At 39.1% G+C, this 20,745-nt stretch overlaps 1 protein-coding gene across 1 annotated transcript; it reads left to right on the top strand.

Annotated features, from left to right (window-relative positions):
* The first annotated feature begins 8,563 nt into the window (after positions 1–8,563).
* LOC103374738 (purine nucleoside phosphorylase-like) lies at positions 8,564–19,978 on the top strand. Its single transcript, XM_008304872.1, has 6 exons — positions 8,564–8,806; positions 12,730–12,899; positions 13,022–13,125; positions 15,250–15,425; positions 16,570–16,760; positions 19,000–19,978. The coding sequence occupies exons 1-6, from the start codon at positions 8,778–8,780 to the stop codon at positions 19,218–19,220; spliced, it is 891 nt and encodes a 296-aa protein (XP_008303094.1). The 5' UTR covers positions 8,564–8,777; the 3' UTR covers positions 19,221–19,978.
* The last annotated feature ends 767 nt before the right edge of the window (positions 19,979–20,745 follow it).

The raw sequence follows: 20,745 nt of genomic DNA, 5'->3' as shown, positions 1-20,745 counted from the left end.
AAATCTGGGAGCCATCCTTTGACTTCAATCTCAGCTTTGTGCCTCAAATTAATTAATTATTATTTCATCATTTGAGGAACATTACCAGAGTGCGACCTGTTCTCTCTCAAGCCAGTGCAGAAACATTCCTGCATGCTTTCATTGCTTAATTATTGTAATATTCTTCTATCTGGTCTCCTCAAGATGAATGCAGGTCCAATATTCATTCACCAACATGGCAGGATTGTTGGTATTTACAATAAAATAGAGTATTAAAAAGTCCAAATAAGTAAAAACTGAAGAATTACATCAATCTTAAAGTCTCACCAGTGGCTACGTGTCTGTTTTAGAATTTATTTTAACATCCTCTTATTTCTATGAACCCTGTAGAATTCACAAGTCTTCTGGTAGTCACCTTTTAAATAAACCAAAAGTCAGAACAAAAACCTAGAGGGAGGCAGCTTTCTAGTATTACTGCTTTTGATTGACTTATTTGTCATTATTACTAATTTTTAAAAATGCATTTCTCCATTCATTTATACATTTTTGTCTGTTGTCTCTATTTTTATTACTTCACTTTTAATTGTTGTCTCATTTTGCTTTTAAATATTTTGCCTCTGATGTTTCCTCATTACATGTATTTATGATCGTCTTTTCTCAGTTCCTCAGTTGTTGTTTTATTGTTGTTTAATTTATCACTTCCCTCTGTTCAGTAAATCACTTTGCATTCTATTTAATTTGTATGAAAAGTGCTTTACAAATAAAGTCTGACTGATTGATAAATTAATTAAGGTAGGGTAATGGTCAGGGTAGGTCTACAGGAAATGAATGTGTTCCAGAGGTCAGTACTACAAAGCAGGATTTGAGAGAACTTCAGGTTTGACTCTGAGTTTTCAGGACGGTGGTTTACTTTTTACATCAACGTGGTCATCTATGCTGCACATCTCCACAGCTACAGTTCACGTTGATTTCAGTGTGTATGTCTGTAAATTGAGTCAGCCTGGTCATTGTAATTGTTGGAGCTTCAGTAAAAAAAAAAAAAAGCACCTGGACTTAAGAACTGAAGAAGCCTCTTGGATGAGAGTTAAAACATCTTACAGAACCTGCGAGGTCCAGTTGCTTTTTTTTACTGAAGCTTCTTGGACAATCAATGCATCTGAACAATCTGTTCTATTGGAAAATAACATCACTATTTGAAGAAGATCCTTAGTGTGCAGAAACTGGAGGGGGGGGGTCTTTGAGGAGGCCATGGGTTTTTAGAGACCGTCTGAACCCTTTTCTTTCTCTGACAAGCTTACATATGAGAAAAAAAGATTCTCAGTGCTCCTGCTTGTTGCACTGTTGTTTGTATATTCAGTATCGTCCACGTCAGTATGATTGAGTAGATGTCAGTGATGAGTGAATGAGTGGATTCTATAAATAGATTAATCACAGCACTTGGCAAAGATACCAAAAACAAAAAATGTAATTGCACTGAAAACTTGTTTATTTCTGTATATGACAGTAAAACCTTTGGATCCACTGAATCCTTTTCCCTCCTTTTTGACTGGGAGCAGTTTTATTGTTCTATCGGCCTGCGTGTACCGACATAACCCTAAATCAGAGCTGATAAACGTCTTACCTTTGTTGACTTTATATGATTTGCAGTAAGCCTGCCTATCTGTATGAATTATGTTTTTATATTTGTTCTGTAATCGCTCTTGATATCATTTCACACCAGTAGGATTGCAGCTGAAAGAATAAGATATGAAACTTCCTTACAAACACTATAATAATAGTGTGCATCTAACCAACACCTTGAATGGAGTATTCAGGTAGACTCATGCCATCATGATGGAGCAGTGATGATGATAGTAATAAGCTGTTTTCCAGCTGCTGCCTTCAGCTTGTTGTTCTTGTGGCAAACATGACGCTCCACATTGGTCCATGTTTGCGACGAGATCGATTCAGAAACCCTGTGCTGACCAGTTTTGTGTGACCATTTAGCTCGACTGGGTTTAGTGAAGCCAGGTAACGAGAAGGTATCCTGAATATACTGAACTTGTCTCACAGTGCAGGCCTCAGGTATAAGTCATGTTGTGGGGATCGCATTACGGGGACTAGTCTTCCATATGAGGACAAAAGTAAGTCACTATGATGTGAATCATTCAATTCTGATGTGAAGACGTTTTGGGGGTTTTTTCCCCTGTTACAGTAAGTTAAGGTTTAGTTCAATGTTGGGTTAGAAAATTCATGGTTAGAGTGAGTCTCTGGATAAAGAACACAGGTCAATGTAACATCCCTCTGAAATCAGGACACCGACTTAACTCTGTGTGTGTGTGTGTGTGTGTGTGTGTGTGTGTGTGTTCTTTGCAGAAAGCTGTTCGTTCTCGTGGGAAAGCAGCTTCAGTCTGCTCACCTGAAAAAAAAAAACAGAAGCATGTGAGGATCATAGCAAATATGTATAAACACAAAATAAACAAATGCCCAAAACATGTTCTTAGCAATCGCTGCTGGTTAAATCCTTCGTTTGTGTTTTTTCAGCTGAGTTTTTTTTTTTTTCAGCTGAGTTTATACCGTCATGAAATTTGCAGTGTTTTTAAAATGTCTTTACACAGCAGAACAGACTTGAAAACAGCGATTTATATAATAATCTTACCTTGAAGGCAAACTTATTGGGTTTGGGAGCTTTTTATCAGGATTTGTGGCTTCAGGGTGAGACTTAAATTCTTGTCTGTTGGTTAGGCGTTCACTTCCAAGTGTTTTTGCATTTTTATGTGGACAAAGACAATATTTTGTGTTTTGTTTTTAAAAATAGAGATGAAAAAACTCAGTCAAGCTCAGGATCAGGACGTCGGTCTTTGTTGTGCAGATTTGGAAAAGAAAATGTAGATATGATTATTATATTATCTTATTATATACGCACAGCTAGAAGATCCCCGGATCATGTCCAGGTTAGGACGCCTGGGATCTTTCTGTGTGGAGTTTGCATAATTCTTTACCAACACATCCTCAACGACTGAACAATCAGCATCTTGGATCGGAGCTCCCTCACTGGTGTCCGAACACAACATTCGTCAGTTTAGCTTTAATATTCAATATGTGACTTTCTGGATAAAATGTTCCTGATAGATCACAGGATCCACAGAAACAAACAGAGAATATTAATTCTGTTGCCGTCAATTCATTGCTGATATCTTAAGCTCATAAACACCAGAGTTCAGTTCGGATCAGACCAGTGCTGCCATCATTTACTGGATCGATGATGTGAACACTGGCAGCAGCTGCCTGTGGAGGCCTGAAGGATCTATTTATAGAAACCATTTAGTTTAATGGCTACAGTCCTGATGACGTGGAGGTAAACGTAATCGTTATATTTCATTATAAGCATGTAGCATTTGTCCATCGGAAAATTTCTAAATGTTGTTGAGTGTATGATGAAGGGTTGTCTTCAGTTATAAATATCATTTAAATATATCTCCTAAGTTGCATCTACAAAAGCAACCTGCAAAACTTTGTGAGTATATATTTCTTAGGAATATATTTTGGCCCTTTGTGCAACAGATTATATTTGGAATAACCTAATGTAGAAAAAAAAAACAAGTATTCCTGTGAAATTACAGTAACTTAACATCAATTATAGTAAATTACCAAAATGCTGGCAGCTGTGGTCACCATTAAATTACTGTAATTTCACTGTATTACAGTTGTAATTTACCTAAACAGGTACGACACAAAAAAAAATAAATCCAGTTTAGGAGTTTAGTCACACACCTTTTGAACAGAGCTTTGAACTCTCACAAAACCGCAGTTTGTTTATTTAATTGTTATTCCAGAACCAGAATGCAAAACAGGAGAAGCCTGTTCGATCGTGTTCGCAGCAGATCCTGGGTGTTCTGTAATTGCAGCGCTTTAGAGTGACAGTGTTGGTAAATGATAGAAAATTACACCGTTTACCCAGCACTGTTCTGTAAATGAAGGCATACCAGTGCTGCTGCCACCTCAGGCTTAATTAAACCAGATTACCAAGTGTACAGTGACGTGTGCTGGACAGTGAGTTGGATATAAAACAGAGAAAACTACTTTTAGCAGCACAGAGTAGAAGCAGCATGTAAATAATGTCACTACAGTCTAAAAACTTAAGAAGGTAGCCTGTGCAAGTGTTTTCCTGACTGCTAAATTAAACCTTTGACTTTTGTCACTAATTGCACAATATGCACCCAAAACGAGAGCCAGATATCCAAACACCTGCACTAAGACGCTTGTTCCTTGAAGTCATGCTTTGCCGCTCGTTTAGAGTGAACGATATCCAGATCCCAGCAGCAGATCTGTCACCATGTCACCTGTTAGAGAACATTTGAGGTCGGAGAGGCTCAGGGCGTTGCTGGTGAGGATGCCTGACTTGATATGCAGCATAGAAACACAGTAGCGCCTTGGGCAACCGCTGACCTAAATTCACCAGTTTAAGGCTGCAAGGATATTTAACTTTGTCTTTCAGTAATACTCCTAAACATGTTATATTGCTGTTTTTTTTAATCAACTGCTGAGAAAATCCCCCCAAAAAATCTGTAACATAAAATAATTTCTTTTAAGTTCTCTCTAAGATTCCTCAAATTTTTACACTGTGTACAAGCTTCACACTCGTATCACAGCAGCAGAATTTTGAACCTGCTTTGATGAATCTTCCACAGAGGACCATGAACACTGGCAGCAAATTCCATTATAATCTCTTCAAAACGGGCTGCAGGGTGGCGCAGTTGGTAGCACTGTTGCCTCACAGCAGCAAGAAGGTCGCTGGTTCGCGTCCCGGTGGGGGCACCGGAATCTTTCTGCGTGGAGTTTGCATGTTCTCCCCGTGCAGCGTGGGTTCTCTCCGGGTTCTCCGCCTTCCTCCCACACGGTCCAAACACATGTTGAGGTTAATTGGTGATTCTAAATTGTCCGTAGGTGTGAATGTGAGTGTGCTTGGTTGTCTGTCTCTAAGTGTAGTCCTGTGATAGACTGGTGACCTGTCCAGGGTGTCCCCTGCCTTCGCCCTGAGTTGGCTGGGATAGACTCCAGCCCCCCATGACCCTAGTGAGGATTAAGTGGTGTATGGATAATGGATGGATGGATCTCTTCAAAACTTGTTGAGATGTTTAAATCTGGATGATAGTAATGGGCCTGAGAGGCTGATCAGCAAACTAACCAACCAAATCCTCCAATTCTGCAGCCAAGAGGCTTCAAAGCTCAGTGCACTGGTCTGTAATCAGAGCATCAGGTGTTCAAACACACACAAAAAATGACCCAGTTTGTTTTGTTGTTAAGAAACTTAAGTTACATGAGAGGCGTTGCATTTCATCAAAGACACAATGAGGACAAACTGTACCTGAAGCAAGAAACATGAGTCTTTGGGTAGTTTGAGCCTCAGAAATGACAAGAAATAGCACAAACCTGCAACGTTCACATTTGATAGATCACAGAGCAGTAAAGTGAACAGGACAGGAAAGAAAGTAAGACATAACTGCAACTAAGCTTTGCGTATAAAGGCCAAGCTTAAAAAGACATGCTCAGTTTTATCCTTTAATCCTGTGTGTGCAGCATGAGGTGCACCTCAGGCAAACATTTCTAAACAACTCCTGCATCTAAAAGTCGTGTAAAAAATGGCCCCTAACTTGCAACGAAACAACACTGATGCGAAATTCTTGCACTAGTGTCACTTTTGTAATTAGTTTGCAGAGTGAGAGCTGAAGCTTTTGATAAAGGCCCGACAACTATGTGAATACAAATCAGCAGTTACATAACAGTCGGTAACCAGAACACTGGAGCTCTGTGCTGCTAAAACAACACACACACACACAGGAGTGTTTGCACACGGAAGAACAACATCTGTGCTCATAGGTGCACTTCTACACTCAGAAATTAATGCATGTTCGTCCATATAAATGAATTATTTGTCCACACAAGCAGACGCAGCCCAGACTGCTGTTCAGTTTGTATCTGAAGGATGATTCTGAGTACTTCTACAGAACCTTTTTCCGTTTCATTATCGCTACCATCAGGTCATCGTTTCCATTTGATCGACACTTCAGTGACTTTATAGGAGCTTGAACAGTTCCAGCTGCTGAAATGTGCAGTGAACATTTATGATCTCCAGAAGATCAACCCTGATGTTTGTAGTAACTCCCCGGACAAAAACTGGCTAAATCTAATGAGCAATTGTCTCTTCCTCTTCATTCTGATGAACCCACAAGCTGTAAAAACAACAACAACAAAAAAAAGTCAATTACAATTTGATTATTTAAGAAAAGCCCAGAACTGCGTATGATGTTCACATCAAAAGTCTCTATTTTTACAAATGCTGATTAGTTCTTTTACAAAGTGAGACTGTGAACCTACAATGTTTTTACTGTATTAAAATCAAGTTTTTAAAAGTTTTTATTTTACAGATAGTAGCTGTTACTTAAAAAAAAAAAATGTATATTGAGGATGAATAAATGATAAATTCTGTTTAGAACTGTAATTTTACCAATTTTCCCTGTTTGGAAATTACCAAAAAATCTATTAAAACAATTGATTTTTTTTAAAAAAAAAGCATTCACACAAACGTTGATTATATTTAAAAAAAAAAAAAAAAAAGGCCAAATTTGTGTATCATGTTTACATCAAAAGTCAGTATTTTTACAAATACTTTTCTTTCTTCTTCTCCTTTTCTTTCAAAATGTGCGGCTTACTGTATTTGAATCAGCTAAAAGCTAAACAAAAAATTATTTTAGAGATATTTGCTGTTATTTGTAAGAGAAATTTTCAGGATTTCAGGATCGAAAAGTGGTAAATATTTTTTTTTTCACGGTTAAATTTTATAAATGGCAATCGTTTCCATTCGGCACTTTGGTGATGTAAGGTGTAATAATTACATTTCTGCTGCCGCTGCAGGGAAGCTGCTTGATGTCTTCTTGGCTTCCTTGATGCTGTCTTAAATACACTTTCACAGTGGCTGCTCCACACTTTTGTATGGCGCCACAAGCTATTTAAAAACCTGATGTCAAAAACTACACTTTGCCCTGCTGTGATTACGACCTCAACACCTGCCGCCCTACATTTTGCTGTTGCATGTTTTTCCTTCTAGGTAATAGCAGCAGCCTCCAGGCAGACAGAAATGGACGATTTCAAAAACAGATGTGAATGGGACAAACTGATCATTTGTTGTGTCAGTTGTGTCTGTCATGAATGTGCAGTGCTGGTTTGCACAACTGCTCTTATTAAAACATATATATATTGATATGAAACTGATATTTGGAAGTGTGAGTGAGCTTTGTTAATATCAGGACATGACATGCTTTCTAAGAATTCACATTTTCTCATATTTAATAAATAATCACCAGAGAAGCTCGCTAAGATCTGCTCTATATCTTGTAATACATGGTCTTTTATGTCGGGTGCCCGGTGATTGCATCAGCACCAAAGCCAACAGGACCACGTTGGAAGATTTGTGTGGTTTGCTGCTGCGTTCAAGTCCTGTTGGAAAATCTACGATGTGAACATTTGGGCTATGATGGCCACAATGGCTAAATAACAATTTAGTGTATTTTCAGTTTAATAAATTCACTCTTAATGTGAAATAAACTGCTGCAAAGTAGGTTTCAGTCAGAATTATAGTTATAAATGTTGGTACAAAGGTTCTAAAACATGTGACAATATCTGAAGAGGAACATTTTGTCCACTTTCTGCCTCCCACACAAAGTCACTCTGATTTCAAATAATAATCGTCTCTTTGAGAATGACTTGATAAATGGGATGTTTTGCTTATGTGACATTTAAATAACTTAAAATTTTGAATTTAATCTCAATTGCACTGTATATTTGTTGATACAGTATGTTGGTATATTTGAATTAATTAGTTATATTAAACTACATCTCATAGATAGATAGATAGATAGATAGATAGATAGATAGATAGATAGATAGATAGATAGATAGATAGATAGATAGATAGATAGATACTTTATTCTTCTCTCTGGGGTAATGTGGGTATCCAGCACACATACTACGTGTTTACATTAACTTTTAGCTGTAAAAGTATATCATTTTTGTTGTCGTTTGTTTGTTTTTCGACAGTATATAAATCAAATGTTTGCTATATTAAAGGTTTGTTGTACTGGCAGTTTTCAGATTTTCCTTGTTTTGTGAAATGGCACATAATAAATAGGAAAATCACAGTAAAATCAGATTAATGATATTTTAGTAACTAGTAACGCTGAACAGTCCAAACCGGTACTCAGTGTCCCCGTCACAAATCTGTATTCAATGTGTGGCAGATATTTTTACCATTTGTATGCACAGTTTGTAAGCTTTATGGTATTTTACTGTTTAACCACGTGTTTTATGGCACCCTTGCTGCCAAATTACATCATAATTTATTGAGTTAAACAAAATTCCAACCACATATCACACACACTGTGGGTAAAGTTACGTCTTAAATCTCAGCAGTTCAGATCAAAAGAAAAATACATCCTGAGGCTGCTTCAAAAAGAAAAAAGAAAAACCTGCCTCGTGTTTATTGTCAGAATTTCCAGTCAGACACGTTGCTTCCTCTTTTTTTACAGGTGGCTCCTGAACGCACCACGAGTCACTGGAACCACCGCCGGTGCATCACAGCAGAACAACGCCTGCGCTGCGGCCAATCAGAGGCTCCGCTGGGTTGTGACGTACAGTGGAAATGTCCGCAGCGTCGTGGAGGGGTGGGAGGGTAAAAACCTAAAACCGGCCCCTCCGTCAGGAAACCCGGATCACGTTCACAGACCTGAAACACGGAACAACCTGCCGCATCACATCTCATCATGCTCTCCATGTCCGAGTTTGCCTCCAGGTGAGTTTTTACCGTAATATTCTTATTATAGGCTACAACAAACATCTGTATGAGACCAAAACCTGCTTTGTGACGCTACATGTTTGATTTTATCTGCTTGTGATGTAGCATCAAATGCACGTTTCCAGTGATGTTGGCTGTTGGGGTTACTGTCAGGTTCGCTCATATTACGTGTGGAGGCGGTGTTACTCTGGTGAAACGCTCATGAATGAAGCTCCTGTATCCCCCATCCGCAGGGAAAAGTAGACAGAGGCTTGTTAAATGACACAGATCCTAATTAAAAACAGCTTGAGAAGCGCGCGTAATGGCACGCGTAACGCCATGCGTAACGCCATTCATTGTGTTTCTCTTTTTCCATCCCACAGGATAAAAACAGAGTAAAAAAAAACACAACTGTTCTATTTAGGGGTTAAAAAAGTCTTCTACTGCAATCTTGTAACAACGCAATAAGGCGCGGAAAATCACACGATGTGGTCACTGATGGGACGGAATTAAAAAAAAAAAAAAAAAAAAGAACGTGACGTCAAGAAAAACCCACTAACCTATCAGCGGCTCAGGAAGCTGATTTACGCTCCGCGGACTGAGACCTCCTGTGTTTCTTCATCTGGCCACATGTGGCACAAAGTTAGGTGTCCGTGAATCAGCCACAGCTGGCGGCCGGTGAGGGTTTCCATCACCGCGTAAAATGCGCAGAGTTGGTTGAAAGAGTCTGAGGAAAAGGAAAAGGAGTGAGAAAAAAAAAAAAACATTACTAGACACTAAAAAGGCAAGAATTTTAAAAATAAAATAAAAATTATCTATAAATGCAGCTCAAAATACTTTCTTCTTGTTGCAGGGAAGAGCATGAAACAATCTTTTAAGTTTCTTGATGCACCACAGTTACTTTACTGCTTCTTTTTCTTTGACTTTTAAATACAAGATGTATTAAAATATTACCTAAAAGGAGTCTCCAGCTGCTCAGATTGAATATATTTTCCAAATAAGAGAGCAGCTCACCTCTTGTGAGCCTGTCTACAGTCAGAATATGATTTTGTTTTAGGGTTAAATGTTTTATTTAAGGTTTGGCAGGACTAGATTAAACCCCAAAGTCTCAGGGTTGTTGGAAATACAGCAGCCAGACACAAATAAAGTAAAGTAAGAAACACTAGAAGAAAAGCACAACTGAGGATAAAAAATAAAGATATAATAAAGAGTAACGTACCCAGCTGTAGGACACAGTAGAATTATACTTAAATTTAACCAGTTATTACTTATTGACTTATTGCACTTGTCATAGAGGGAAAGTCCAGCGTTAGTGTGTTATTGCACATGAAGAGTTTAACACAGTGTTGCATCACTGAAGAAGCTACAAATTGTGGCAAATACTTTGTGGTAATTTGATTACAAAACGATCATTAGTTGGAGTTTTTTAACTACTAAAGCACAGTTTAAAACAGTATGAACTTGAAGTGGTTCCTGCTCAATTTCCCAGTGTTGGACCCTGTTTTGTATCCATCCATCCATTTTCTACACACTGTTTTATCCATAGAGGCTCACAGGGAAGTGGAGATTTTCTCAGCTGATTTAGGGGGAAGTACAGGAACACACCTGTACGGGAAGAATGATTAAAACCTGTACAGGCAAAGAGGAAACATAGAAAGAGACCAGAATGAGGTCAAATTCTTCTGGCTGTGAGGCGACAGTAGCCGATCCAGCCCACTGTTTTACATACATAGCACACATCCTGTTCATATGTGCTCTTAAACTGAACTCCAGTGTAAGAATCCATTCTTGTTTCTAGTGTTGAATGCGTTGAAAGAAGCTGTTGAAGGCTCATGTTGGTTCTAGGATCTCTGGTTTGAGGAGAACGAGATGTTCAGAGGAAAGACAAAGAAGAGCTCAAACAATATTTTATGTCTTCTTTGAAACTGAACGTATCTTTGGCATTGACAAGGTGTCAACATTAGTTTTCATACTGAGGTATAAATGCAATACCTCTTATATTGGTATTATTCCAGATGAAACACTAACTTATAACCAGGTTTGTAGCTTAGTGCTTTGGCAGATTCCTAAACTGTGTCGATAGTTTGGATTAGACTGGAACAACAAAACAACAAAATCCAGTTTAGCATCTCGTCAGCAGTGAAAGTGCAGCTTGACATTGTAATTACATTTAGACAAAGGAAAATATGGAACGTGAAATAGCCATAAAGGCATTTTGAATGTGCTTATATATGTATACATATATTAGAAGTAGTATAAACTGTACTTGCAAGTGTGTCAGATATACGAGTATCCAAGATATCTAAGTAATTTATATGCAGTATGGGTGTATACAGTATCATACAGTATTTAGCAGAATGAACAATATGAAGCCATTAAGTATAAATACAATTAATGTGTTCATAAAACTCAGTTAATTTGTGCCTTATGTGGTGGAAGCACTACTTGTATTTGCTATTTCAGTGGATTTGTCTGACTTGTGTCCTGCTTGTTTTGCTATTTTGTAGCTGCAGTTGTGATTTTCTTTTGCAAACAAGCCAGTTTTATGTCTGGAGATGAATAAAAGTATCACTGTAATGCATAAAGGTTGGACATGTGGTGCTGAAGGTCGACATTAGAGACAGAAACAAACACAAACGGACAGTTAGTGTGAGAGTTCAATCCTCACAAGTACAGTGATTTAAAACTAAATATAAACATGTGCATAGCTACGTTTGAGAAATACTAGATAGTTTGAAGTGTGTTACGGTTTTGTGATGAATCACCTGAACATGACGCACCATTTGCAAAATTATGCAACTCAACTTTTTAACTCCAGACAAAACGAACAGGAAACAACGCGTGTTTGTACTTGTGCATAAATGTAAACACTGCTGAAAGTCAGGAAGTACATTTCAGTTCAGTGAGCGTACAGGATGTTCATTTATCAGATACTGCTGGTTGTTCCGTCTTTTGTGAATGCAGCAGCATGACTGTGCACAAACATCGCGCTAAGAAATAAAAAGAGCAGGAACTCATCTGATGCTTTTCGGATGAATTAATTCACAGGGCGGAGGCCAACGGCTTTGTTTGGTGCCCTCACGAAGGTTTTGTACCGTTACCCGCTCATAGTGCCAAAAGGTCTTACGCTGTAATTAATGAATAATTTAATAAAAAATTGAAATAAATAAAATAAATAAATAAATCCTGAAACTGTAAAAATGTGGGATTCAGAAAATGGACAAAAAATAAAAACCTAAAAACAAACTGTAATGTTCAAAATACAGATTTCACAGTTTTGGCCTGTTTGTTTGGTTGTTTGGTTGTTTTTACATTCAACATGTAAATTAAAACCTTATTCCTGTGATTTTACTGGATATTATCTGCACTTTCACAGAACAGAGAACATTTATGAAGCAACAGTTCTACATGTTATTCATGATATAAATTATCAGTTCCTAATATATTTCATTTTATATCACACATCAATGGCATTTATATGTAACAAAAACAAAAGGTTTATGATACAGACATTATTTATAGTTTTGGCTTTTTTAAAACGGCTTTCTCTGCTGTCATTTTACTAGATATCTGTAATTTAACAAAACAGAAAAAACTGTTTATGGATGTTATTTATTCATTTTTCAGTCCTTAATATACATATTTTTCTTTCATGTTCAAATGTTGTCCAAGAACAAATTACCATTTGTGAAAATACATCTTCTTAATATGAACGTTATTTACAGTTTTGGTTTTATTAATATGAAGCAAAGTTGCTTTTTTATGATTTTACTAGTTTTTAACTGTATTTTAACAAAACAGAGAAAACCTGTAAAATAAAACTAAATTGTTTAAAAAATAAAATAAAATAAAATAAAGCAAAAAACTGTCAATACATCTTTTTTTTTTTACAGTGTATGTGAGTACAATCCTGTTTCATGTTGATTTTTTCACTCTCTCAGTGACAGCTATGAGCAGTGCCGGGCCACAGCGGACTGGCTGCTGTCCAACACTCAGGTCCGACCCACTGTGGGAATCGTGTGCGGTTCAGGAATGGGAGGACTCGCCCAGATGCTCAAGGAGCCGCAGGTCTTCAAATACAGTGACATTCCCAACTTCCCTCGGAGCACAGGTATGCACAGCATGCAGCTGTTTGAAAAATCACAGCAGCCAATGTGCTTGTGCATGTTTGCAGGCTTTGATTAAATGCACTGGTTGTGTAACAGTGTGTGTGTGTGTGTGTGTGTGTTGCAGTGCACGGTCATGCTGGCCGGCTGGTGTTTGGAACACTAAAAGGGAAGCCCTGTGTTTGCATGCAGGGCAGGTTCCACCTGTATGAAGGCTACCCCATCCAGAAGGTGAGTAAAGATGGAACCTCCGCTGGTTGGTGGAGTTCAAACAGCCGATATGCTGATTTTTGGGGATTTTTTGGGGACACATAGAAGGAAATCTTAGAAAGACCAAAGCGCTTACCAACAAAAACACACTGCTCCTTACCTGCCCGACGCCACCTTGTTTAATGTTCAGGCTTTTCTTCTGTTATTTATCTACCAGGGTTAATGATTATCAATTAATTGCTGTTAAAAAATGTGCCCAATTAAAAATATATGAACCAAGAAGGTGGAATAAGTGGGACAATCATGTCACCACCAGTTGGAGCCTCTCACTGTTTCACATTGTCGTAAACCAGGGGTGTCGAACTCTGGTCCTCGAGGGCCGCAATCCTGCAAGTTTTAGATGTTTCCCTTCTTCCAACACACCTGATTCAAATGATGAGCTCATCATCAAGCTCTGCAGAAGCCTGATAACGATCCTGATCATTTTAATCAGGTGTGTTGGAAGAAGGAAACATCTAAAACATGCAGGATTGCGGCCCTCGAGGACCAGGATTCGACACCCCTGTTGTAAACAGAGGAGGCGGACTACCAGCAGTTCCATGTTGGCCAGCAAAGAACATTGATGGAGTTTAACTCGTAAAGTGTCACCATGACAAAGTCTTCTGTGATGCTTAAAGCTTACTGGACAAAACACTGCAGCAGCATAAAGGACCAGTCGTCATCAATCTACCACTAAAGCAGCAATTACAACCACTGAGTTAATGATCAATCTTTGATAAAGCTGCAGATTATCAGTTAAGAAGGTTGCTTAAAATTTGCATCACTACGGAACGCATTAGCGGTTAGTTTGGATCCCTATACCGAGAGATCTGGTGTTGGAGTACACAACCAACATTGTCTTACTTTTCGATGGCCTGCTGACCAATCAGAGCAGACTGGGCTTTTCAAAGGTGGGCCTTAAAGGGACAAGAGCTAAAATGAAGTATCTTGGACAGAAAGTGAGAAGAAGTACTGCAACAATGTGCAGCATGAGAAAAACACAACGTTTAAGCATCATTTAAGCAACATACGAAAATGGAAACCTCTAAATTTTCAAGACATGGGCACTTTAAAGGCTCATACAGACTACACGTATTGACAGTTTGCTGTTTGTCTCTGAGCACTTCTTGAGATCTGAGGCAGTATTCAAGTCTGCACAGAATCTTCACAATCCACAGAGCGTTGCTAATTCAATCCTGAGACGTGTCTCAGATATTGCAAACATGTTTTATTCAATCATTACCAAACACAAGATGCACTTGAAATGAGGCACCTTGGAGATCGGTATGAGGTGGTCATTGTGCTGCATCCAATCAGCGAATAAGAAACCAGAGGCAGGGAAGGAGGGAGGCAGCGTGCAAACAATCAAAACAATCTGTGGTCAGTAGACTCCACCTGAGATCAGTTGTGTAATCTGTGCATGTGAGCAGCACAGTAATTCTGGGATTTTAAAAGCTTTGTAGGCTGCTGTAGCTTTAAATTATCATTCAAATAACAAAAAATATCATAAACACAATGAAGGCTTTCGTCATCTCAGTGGCACCGACTCGTGCAGATAGCTTTATATGGCAAGGGTTTGAGATATTTGCCACGAAGACATTTCCCACCACCCTAGAATAAAATGACTGAATGAGATTTTGTTTGCGCTCCTGGAAACATTGAAAATAACATTTGGAAAAGCTCAACGGCAACGTGTCTTTCTGCCAACATTGTGCGGTAACACAATGTTTATCCTGTGCACAGTTCTCAGTAGGACGGGTTCTTTAATGGAAGATCTTTTCATGGAAACATCGATCGGAGAGTTTTGTCAACACACACAGCTGCTAGAAGTTTGAAATGTAAATGTCAGATTCCAGACATTGATTGCATGACTAGAGGGGATTAAGAAAATATGGCCTTTTGTGATTTGGGCACCTTTAAAATGTTAAGTCGAATATCTGCCGGAAGTATTTATGAATTCAAGCAGTGTCTAGACACGGTCGGCAGAGGTAATGTGGAAACAACTTCAGTCAGATTATTCAACATGGAAATTTCCATTTTGAATTTCAATTTCCCGAAATCTTAATTTTAATGCCTGCATGTGTTTTATATTCACTTATATTCCAGATCACGCTGCCCATGCGTGTCTTCAAGCTGATGGGTGTGGAGACGATGATCCTGACCAACGCAGCCGGAGGCCTCAACCAGGACTACAAAGTCGGGGACGTCATGATCATCAAGGACCACATCAACATGCCGGGATTTGCTGGAGTCAATCCGCTGTCTGGACCCAACGATGACAGGTAGGTGGAGGGAAAGAAGAGTGGAAACCGTTACTGAGAGCAGCGTTTTAGTTTTGTTTTCCCCCCAATATGTGACTTCAGACTGTCTTAATGTGTGGTGAGGGGACAGAGTCACTCCTGGATCAGTCTGTGTTTAATACACCCACAGGAGCAACAAATGAGCCTAAAAGGGGATTTTTCTTTCCGACTTTAAAGTCTTGAATTAATGCAGCTTTCTTTAATCCTTTATTTATTCACAACACCCACACGGCAGTCATTAGCACGTCCTCAGTACATGTCTCACTCCGGTGCTCCACGATAACACTTTGCTCTAAAAATAAGCATTAGAGGGCAGAGACGACAAAAAGTGTCCCCTGTTTAAATTTAACCAAGAAGCAAAGTCGTCCTTTTACATAAATGTTCGTTTCGAGTGTTAGAAATCCTGCTGTGGAGTAACATAATTTGCAAATAGTTTATTTCAAATAATAGTTATTTTCCTAAAGATTCCAAAATTGCAGAATATTTGTAATGAACTCAATGCAATGAAGTCATTTTCTAAATATTGCAAGTAAGTGATGCTGACATTGTCACCGTTCCAAGTTTCCCCCTCCGCCTCATTTCTTCCAGTAATTTATGTGCATTTTTGCAGTCTCCTACACAGAACTGCCTCTGTTCAGCCCCGCAGCAACAATAAGCATCTGATGTCAGTGTCAACAAACTCGCCTTTTGTTTCCGATGGCTGCAGGCTTTACATGACACTCAATATCTGCTCGCTTCAGAGTGGAGCTTTATGTCATCGCAGAGTTTAATAGCAGACAATTCTGCGTTTTTGGGGGGGGCGCGGGAATTTTGCATCCTTTAGGTGATGAACTATTTATTTGACTAATTTTCCACACAGGTGTTGTCACTCAGCCTGCATCAAATCTGGATGTCTAATATACTGTCTGACACTATGCAATGCTGGTTTCCCCTGTTTCTCAGCATGAAGCATCACGATGGCTGGTACATGAGGGTTTTCACGTTCTCGCTGCCACATCACAAAACCTCAAAGACTCAGTGTCCTATGAGTCATTTGGGGGGAATTTCAGTGCTCAGCATTAGGCAGGAGTTGTGCAGAATCCTTCCGTTGGCAGATCTTGAGTCAAAACTCTCCTCCAACCCTCAGGTTTGGCGTCCGCTTTCCCTGCATGTCTGACGCCTACGACCGCAAGCTCCGGCAGCTGGCACATGACGTGGCATCAGAGCTGGGCTTCAGCGACTTCCTGCAGGAGGGAGTTTACTGCGTGCTCGGAGGTCCCTCCTTCGAAACCATCGCAGAGTGTCGCATGCTGCATCGACTGGGCGCTGACGCTGTCGGTGAGTGTTTGAATCAGACCTTCAGTCACATACAGGTGCATCTCAAAAGATTAGATTAAGTAAAAAAATGTTGTAATTTATTCCAAGTAGGTAAATTTTCATGTGTTTTATATTAATTACACATAAAGTTAAATATTTAAAGCCTCTTCTTTGTTTTAAAGGCTGCATTGATGCAGAATTGATGGTAAAGGAGCCCCAACCAAGCACTGAGTGTATAAATGGACATAACTGTGAGACGTTTTTAGATTGTAAACCCTTTTTTTTTTTTTATTGCCCTTAGGAAATATTCTAATAATTTTAGATACTGGATTTGTGATTATTTTCTTTGATTTTTGTTGCAGCACTTGTACATGCACACACTTGTATTTCTATACTTAATGCATCGCCTCACCCTGACTGTCAGAATTCCTTGAGTAACACACACACAGCTTCTTTTTTTAAAGAAATAGGGATCGAAGTGATATGTTAAACATTCAGGTTTACACAAAAGTACAAACACAATACGCAAAGTGTACAGTCATCCTCCTGACTATCACACGGAGGGAAGTGAATCACAAGACTACTAAAAAGGAAAAACAAAAATGATTTATCCTGTTGCCTGCATTAAGTTGTACAAATGTGCTTTGCAAAGTTCATAGAAAAGGAATCTTTCACGTTCACAGAATGTGAAAAGATCAGTTGATAATCTCAGTTAATCGCATGATGACTAACACAGAATTCCAGGAGCTACACCATGACAACGAACAAAATAGTGACCCTGAACAATATTGCATATCACAAAACACTACATTAGGCCTTTACATTATATTTATACTGTCAGAGATACTTTATAAGTGCATTTCATGGTGTTGGTATAAAACTATTGAGTACATTTGCTGGGAATTCAAAAAGGTTTGAACCTGCCAGTCTGTGTGGAGTTTGCATGTTCTACTCGTACCTGTGTGGGTTTCTTTTCTCCCACCGTCCACAGACATGCACAGTGGGTTAACTGGTGATTCTAAATAGCCGTGCACGGTTGTTTGTGGTTGCTCTGTGATGGACTGGTAACCTGATCGCTGTACTGGTCTCTTGCCCGACGTCAGCCCACAATCGTCTACAAGCTTAAGCATGACCAGATGCCTGCATTACTGGATGGATAAGCACATGGATATTTGTGGAGGATCACAGCTCAGAGACTGACAGATCCGAAATCACAACAACCAGACAGTCAGAATAAAGAGGCAGTTCAAGTTTACTTGATGCAAGACTTTTACAAAGTTTGTTAAAGAGCTCAAACCACAACTTTACTTGCTTGTTCAGCTTTTAAAGCAGCAGTGCAGGTGTTAAATCGCGTTTATGCAAAGCAAAACTTCTCTCAAATGTCAAATACGACCACCGTCACGCAATATAGCAGCCGCAATGCAATTTATATGTGTAAATCCTGCCTCACTGGGGAGTATTTTAACAAATCCAGTCACTGAAATAATCATCATCATACTATATATTGATTACCCACTTTTTGTTGTTGCTGTTGTTGTTTTGTTACTTAGACGTGGAGGACAAAACTGAAGATAATAATAATAAAACAACTAAAAAGTCATACAAAATGAGTCAAATGTGACGCATAACAACCACAGCGTGAAACAAAATGACCACAAAGAGACAAAATGAAAAAAAATACTAACCGACTAAAAAGCGACACAAAATGAGAAACAGAATGCAGCAATGCAAAAGGAGCAAAATGTGACATAAAATAACCAAAAAATGAAACAAAATGACAACAGACAGACAAAATGGCAACAATTATACACAAAATGACTAAAAAGCGACACAAAATGTGACAAAAAAATAGCCACAAGAGATGCAAAAGGACCTAAATGTGAAGCAAAATTATCTAAATGTGACATAAAGCAACTAAAATGTAAAACAGAGTGTGCCACATGCAACAGAAAGCTTGTTTGTACAGTGTGTGTAATGCCTGTGTGTTTGTTTATTGTACCCAGTCTGGATATAGAAAGATGTGGGAAACAATACTTTGATTAAATTGTATGTAAACACACTATACCATTGCCTAAAACAGACTAATACACCTTGAAACACCTGTCTCAGTACAAACAATACCAAATACAATCTGAGGACAGGTGACCAACCTTGATTTATTAACCAGACCTTCCCCAGCTGCTGTATTTCATGCTATAATGAAGACGACCATGTGAATAATGTAGTCCCATAACTTACCTTTTCTGCGTCTTCCATGCAGGCATGAGTACGGTTCACGAGGTGATCGTCGCCCGCCACGCCGGGATGCGCTGCTTCGCCATGTCTCTGATCTCCAACCAGGCAGTGATGGACTACGACAGCGAGGAGAAGGCCAACCACGAGGAAGTCCTGGAGACGGGCCGGCAGAGGGCCGAGCAGCTGGAGAAGCTGGTGTCCACCATGGTGGCTCGCCTGGAGCACAACAACAACAACTCCTTCTGAAGACGCTGGCGATCCTTTCTGCTGTAGCTGGTCCTGGGTCAGCTGGTCAGGATTTTTAACATGCTTGGTAGAACGCTAAAAAAAAAAGGTGTAGAGTCTTCAGGCTGGAATTCATGCTTGATGAACTAGTTTCTTAACAAAATGTTTTTTTTAAAAGTTCCTCCAGACTGTTACTTTAAGTCCTTCGCTTCTGGAGTTTGGTCCACTTTTGTACACATTCCTCAATCAGCTACGTTTACATTTTTTTTGAGCTGTACAGATAAGTTGTGTCTTTTTAAAGCAGCACTGTACTGTGTCCGACTGACTTGTGTTTCAGTGAAACAGCATCTTATTGTAAAGTTAAATTATCATATTTATTGTTTCAGAAGTCTCACATTCCCTCGATTTACATTAACGACCAGCATCATTTACAGTTTAACCAAACAGGACCAACTCACTGCTCACTCCGTCATGAAATAAGGTGGAAATAATTTGTTTGTAATGTCGAAGAATTTTAAAATATTCTAAAAATATTTATACTAAATTTATTTAAATAGTGTTTTTATTTGTATTTTTTATAATGTATTTAGTGTTTGATGGATAATGTTAAAGAAAGGGACGATGTCCTGCATGGGATTGTGACCAAATGTGTAAATATGACATGTCTCATCACTGTGTTAACCAACGGATGTCTGTGAGCGTCTGTGCTTCTAGAGGTACTAAAAACTCTACAAACCGTAGATCGACTTTTACAATAAACAGCTCGAATTGAAAACAAAGCGTTGTTTCTGTGCTTCATTTCAAACTAAAAGACTGAATCTGCTCAGTGGTGGTTTGTTTGTTTGTGGGATTGTCTGACATGTTGGCTTTCAGTTTGATCAGCTCCAACATTAAAACCACCTGCCTGATGTTGTGCAGGATCCCTTTGTGCCAGTCAGACGGCTATGATCTGTTGAGGCATGAACACTGGACCTCTGGAGGTGTCCCTTGGGTGGGACGTTGGCAGAGGATTTTGGGTTGCAGGGTGGAACCTCCATGGATTAAGCTTGTTCTGACAAATGCCACGGATGCTTCATGGGATGAGGACCTTGAAGGTTTGGAGGCCAAGTCGATGGCTGGCGTTCCTTAACAGTTTTTACAGTGTGATGGGACGTATCAGCCTTCAGGCCATCGTAGTGTTTGTGTACTCGGTCTGCAACAATGTTCAGAATGCTGGTACATGTCACAGTTACATCTATGTGAACGCTAGGACCCACGGTTTCCCAGCAGAATACGGCCTTGGAACAATATGATCATTGATACTCACTCGACCTGTCAGTGGTTGTATTGTTGTGGCTCATTGTGTGTAAATCAGTCATGAAGTTCAGGCTGTGTTGTTGTTGTTCACAGGTTCTAAATCTAAAGTTAGTCATTTTGTTTTTCATGTTTTTATCTTCTGCTAGTCAACGTAATAGGCTTCGTGTGAAACCACCATAATCCCGAGGTGAAACTGGGCAAACTTGGCAATTACACATAGAGCCCAAAAGGCCTACTGAGTTGTTTGTTT

Source organism: Stegastes partitus, unplaced genomic scaffold, assembly GCF_000690725.1.
Source record: "Stegastes partitus isolate 25-593 unplaced genomic scaffold, Stegastes_partitus-1.0.2 Scaffold2343, whole genome shotgun sequence".
Taxonomy (NCBI): domain Eukaryota; kingdom Metazoa; phylum Chordata; class Actinopteri; family Pomacentridae; genus Stegastes; species Stegastes partitus.
This window is presented reverse-complemented; position numbering and strand designations above follow the sequence as displayed.

What these genes read in the sequence shown, in the direction of transcription:
- LOC103374738 (XM_008304872.1), top strand. Translation starts at nt 8,778, where the DNA reads ATGCTCTCCATGTCCGAGTTTGCCTCCAG. An exon ending in CAACTTCCCTCGGAGCACAG is followed by an intron (nt 12,900 to 13,021) that starts GTATGCACAGCA and finishes TGTGTGTTGCAG; the next exon opens with TGCACGGTCATGCTGGCCGG. An exon ending in ACTGGGCGCTGACGCTGTCG is followed by an intron (nt 16,761 to 18,999) that starts GTGAGTGTTTGA and finishes TCTTCCATGCAG; the next exon opens with GCATGAGTACGGTTCACGAG.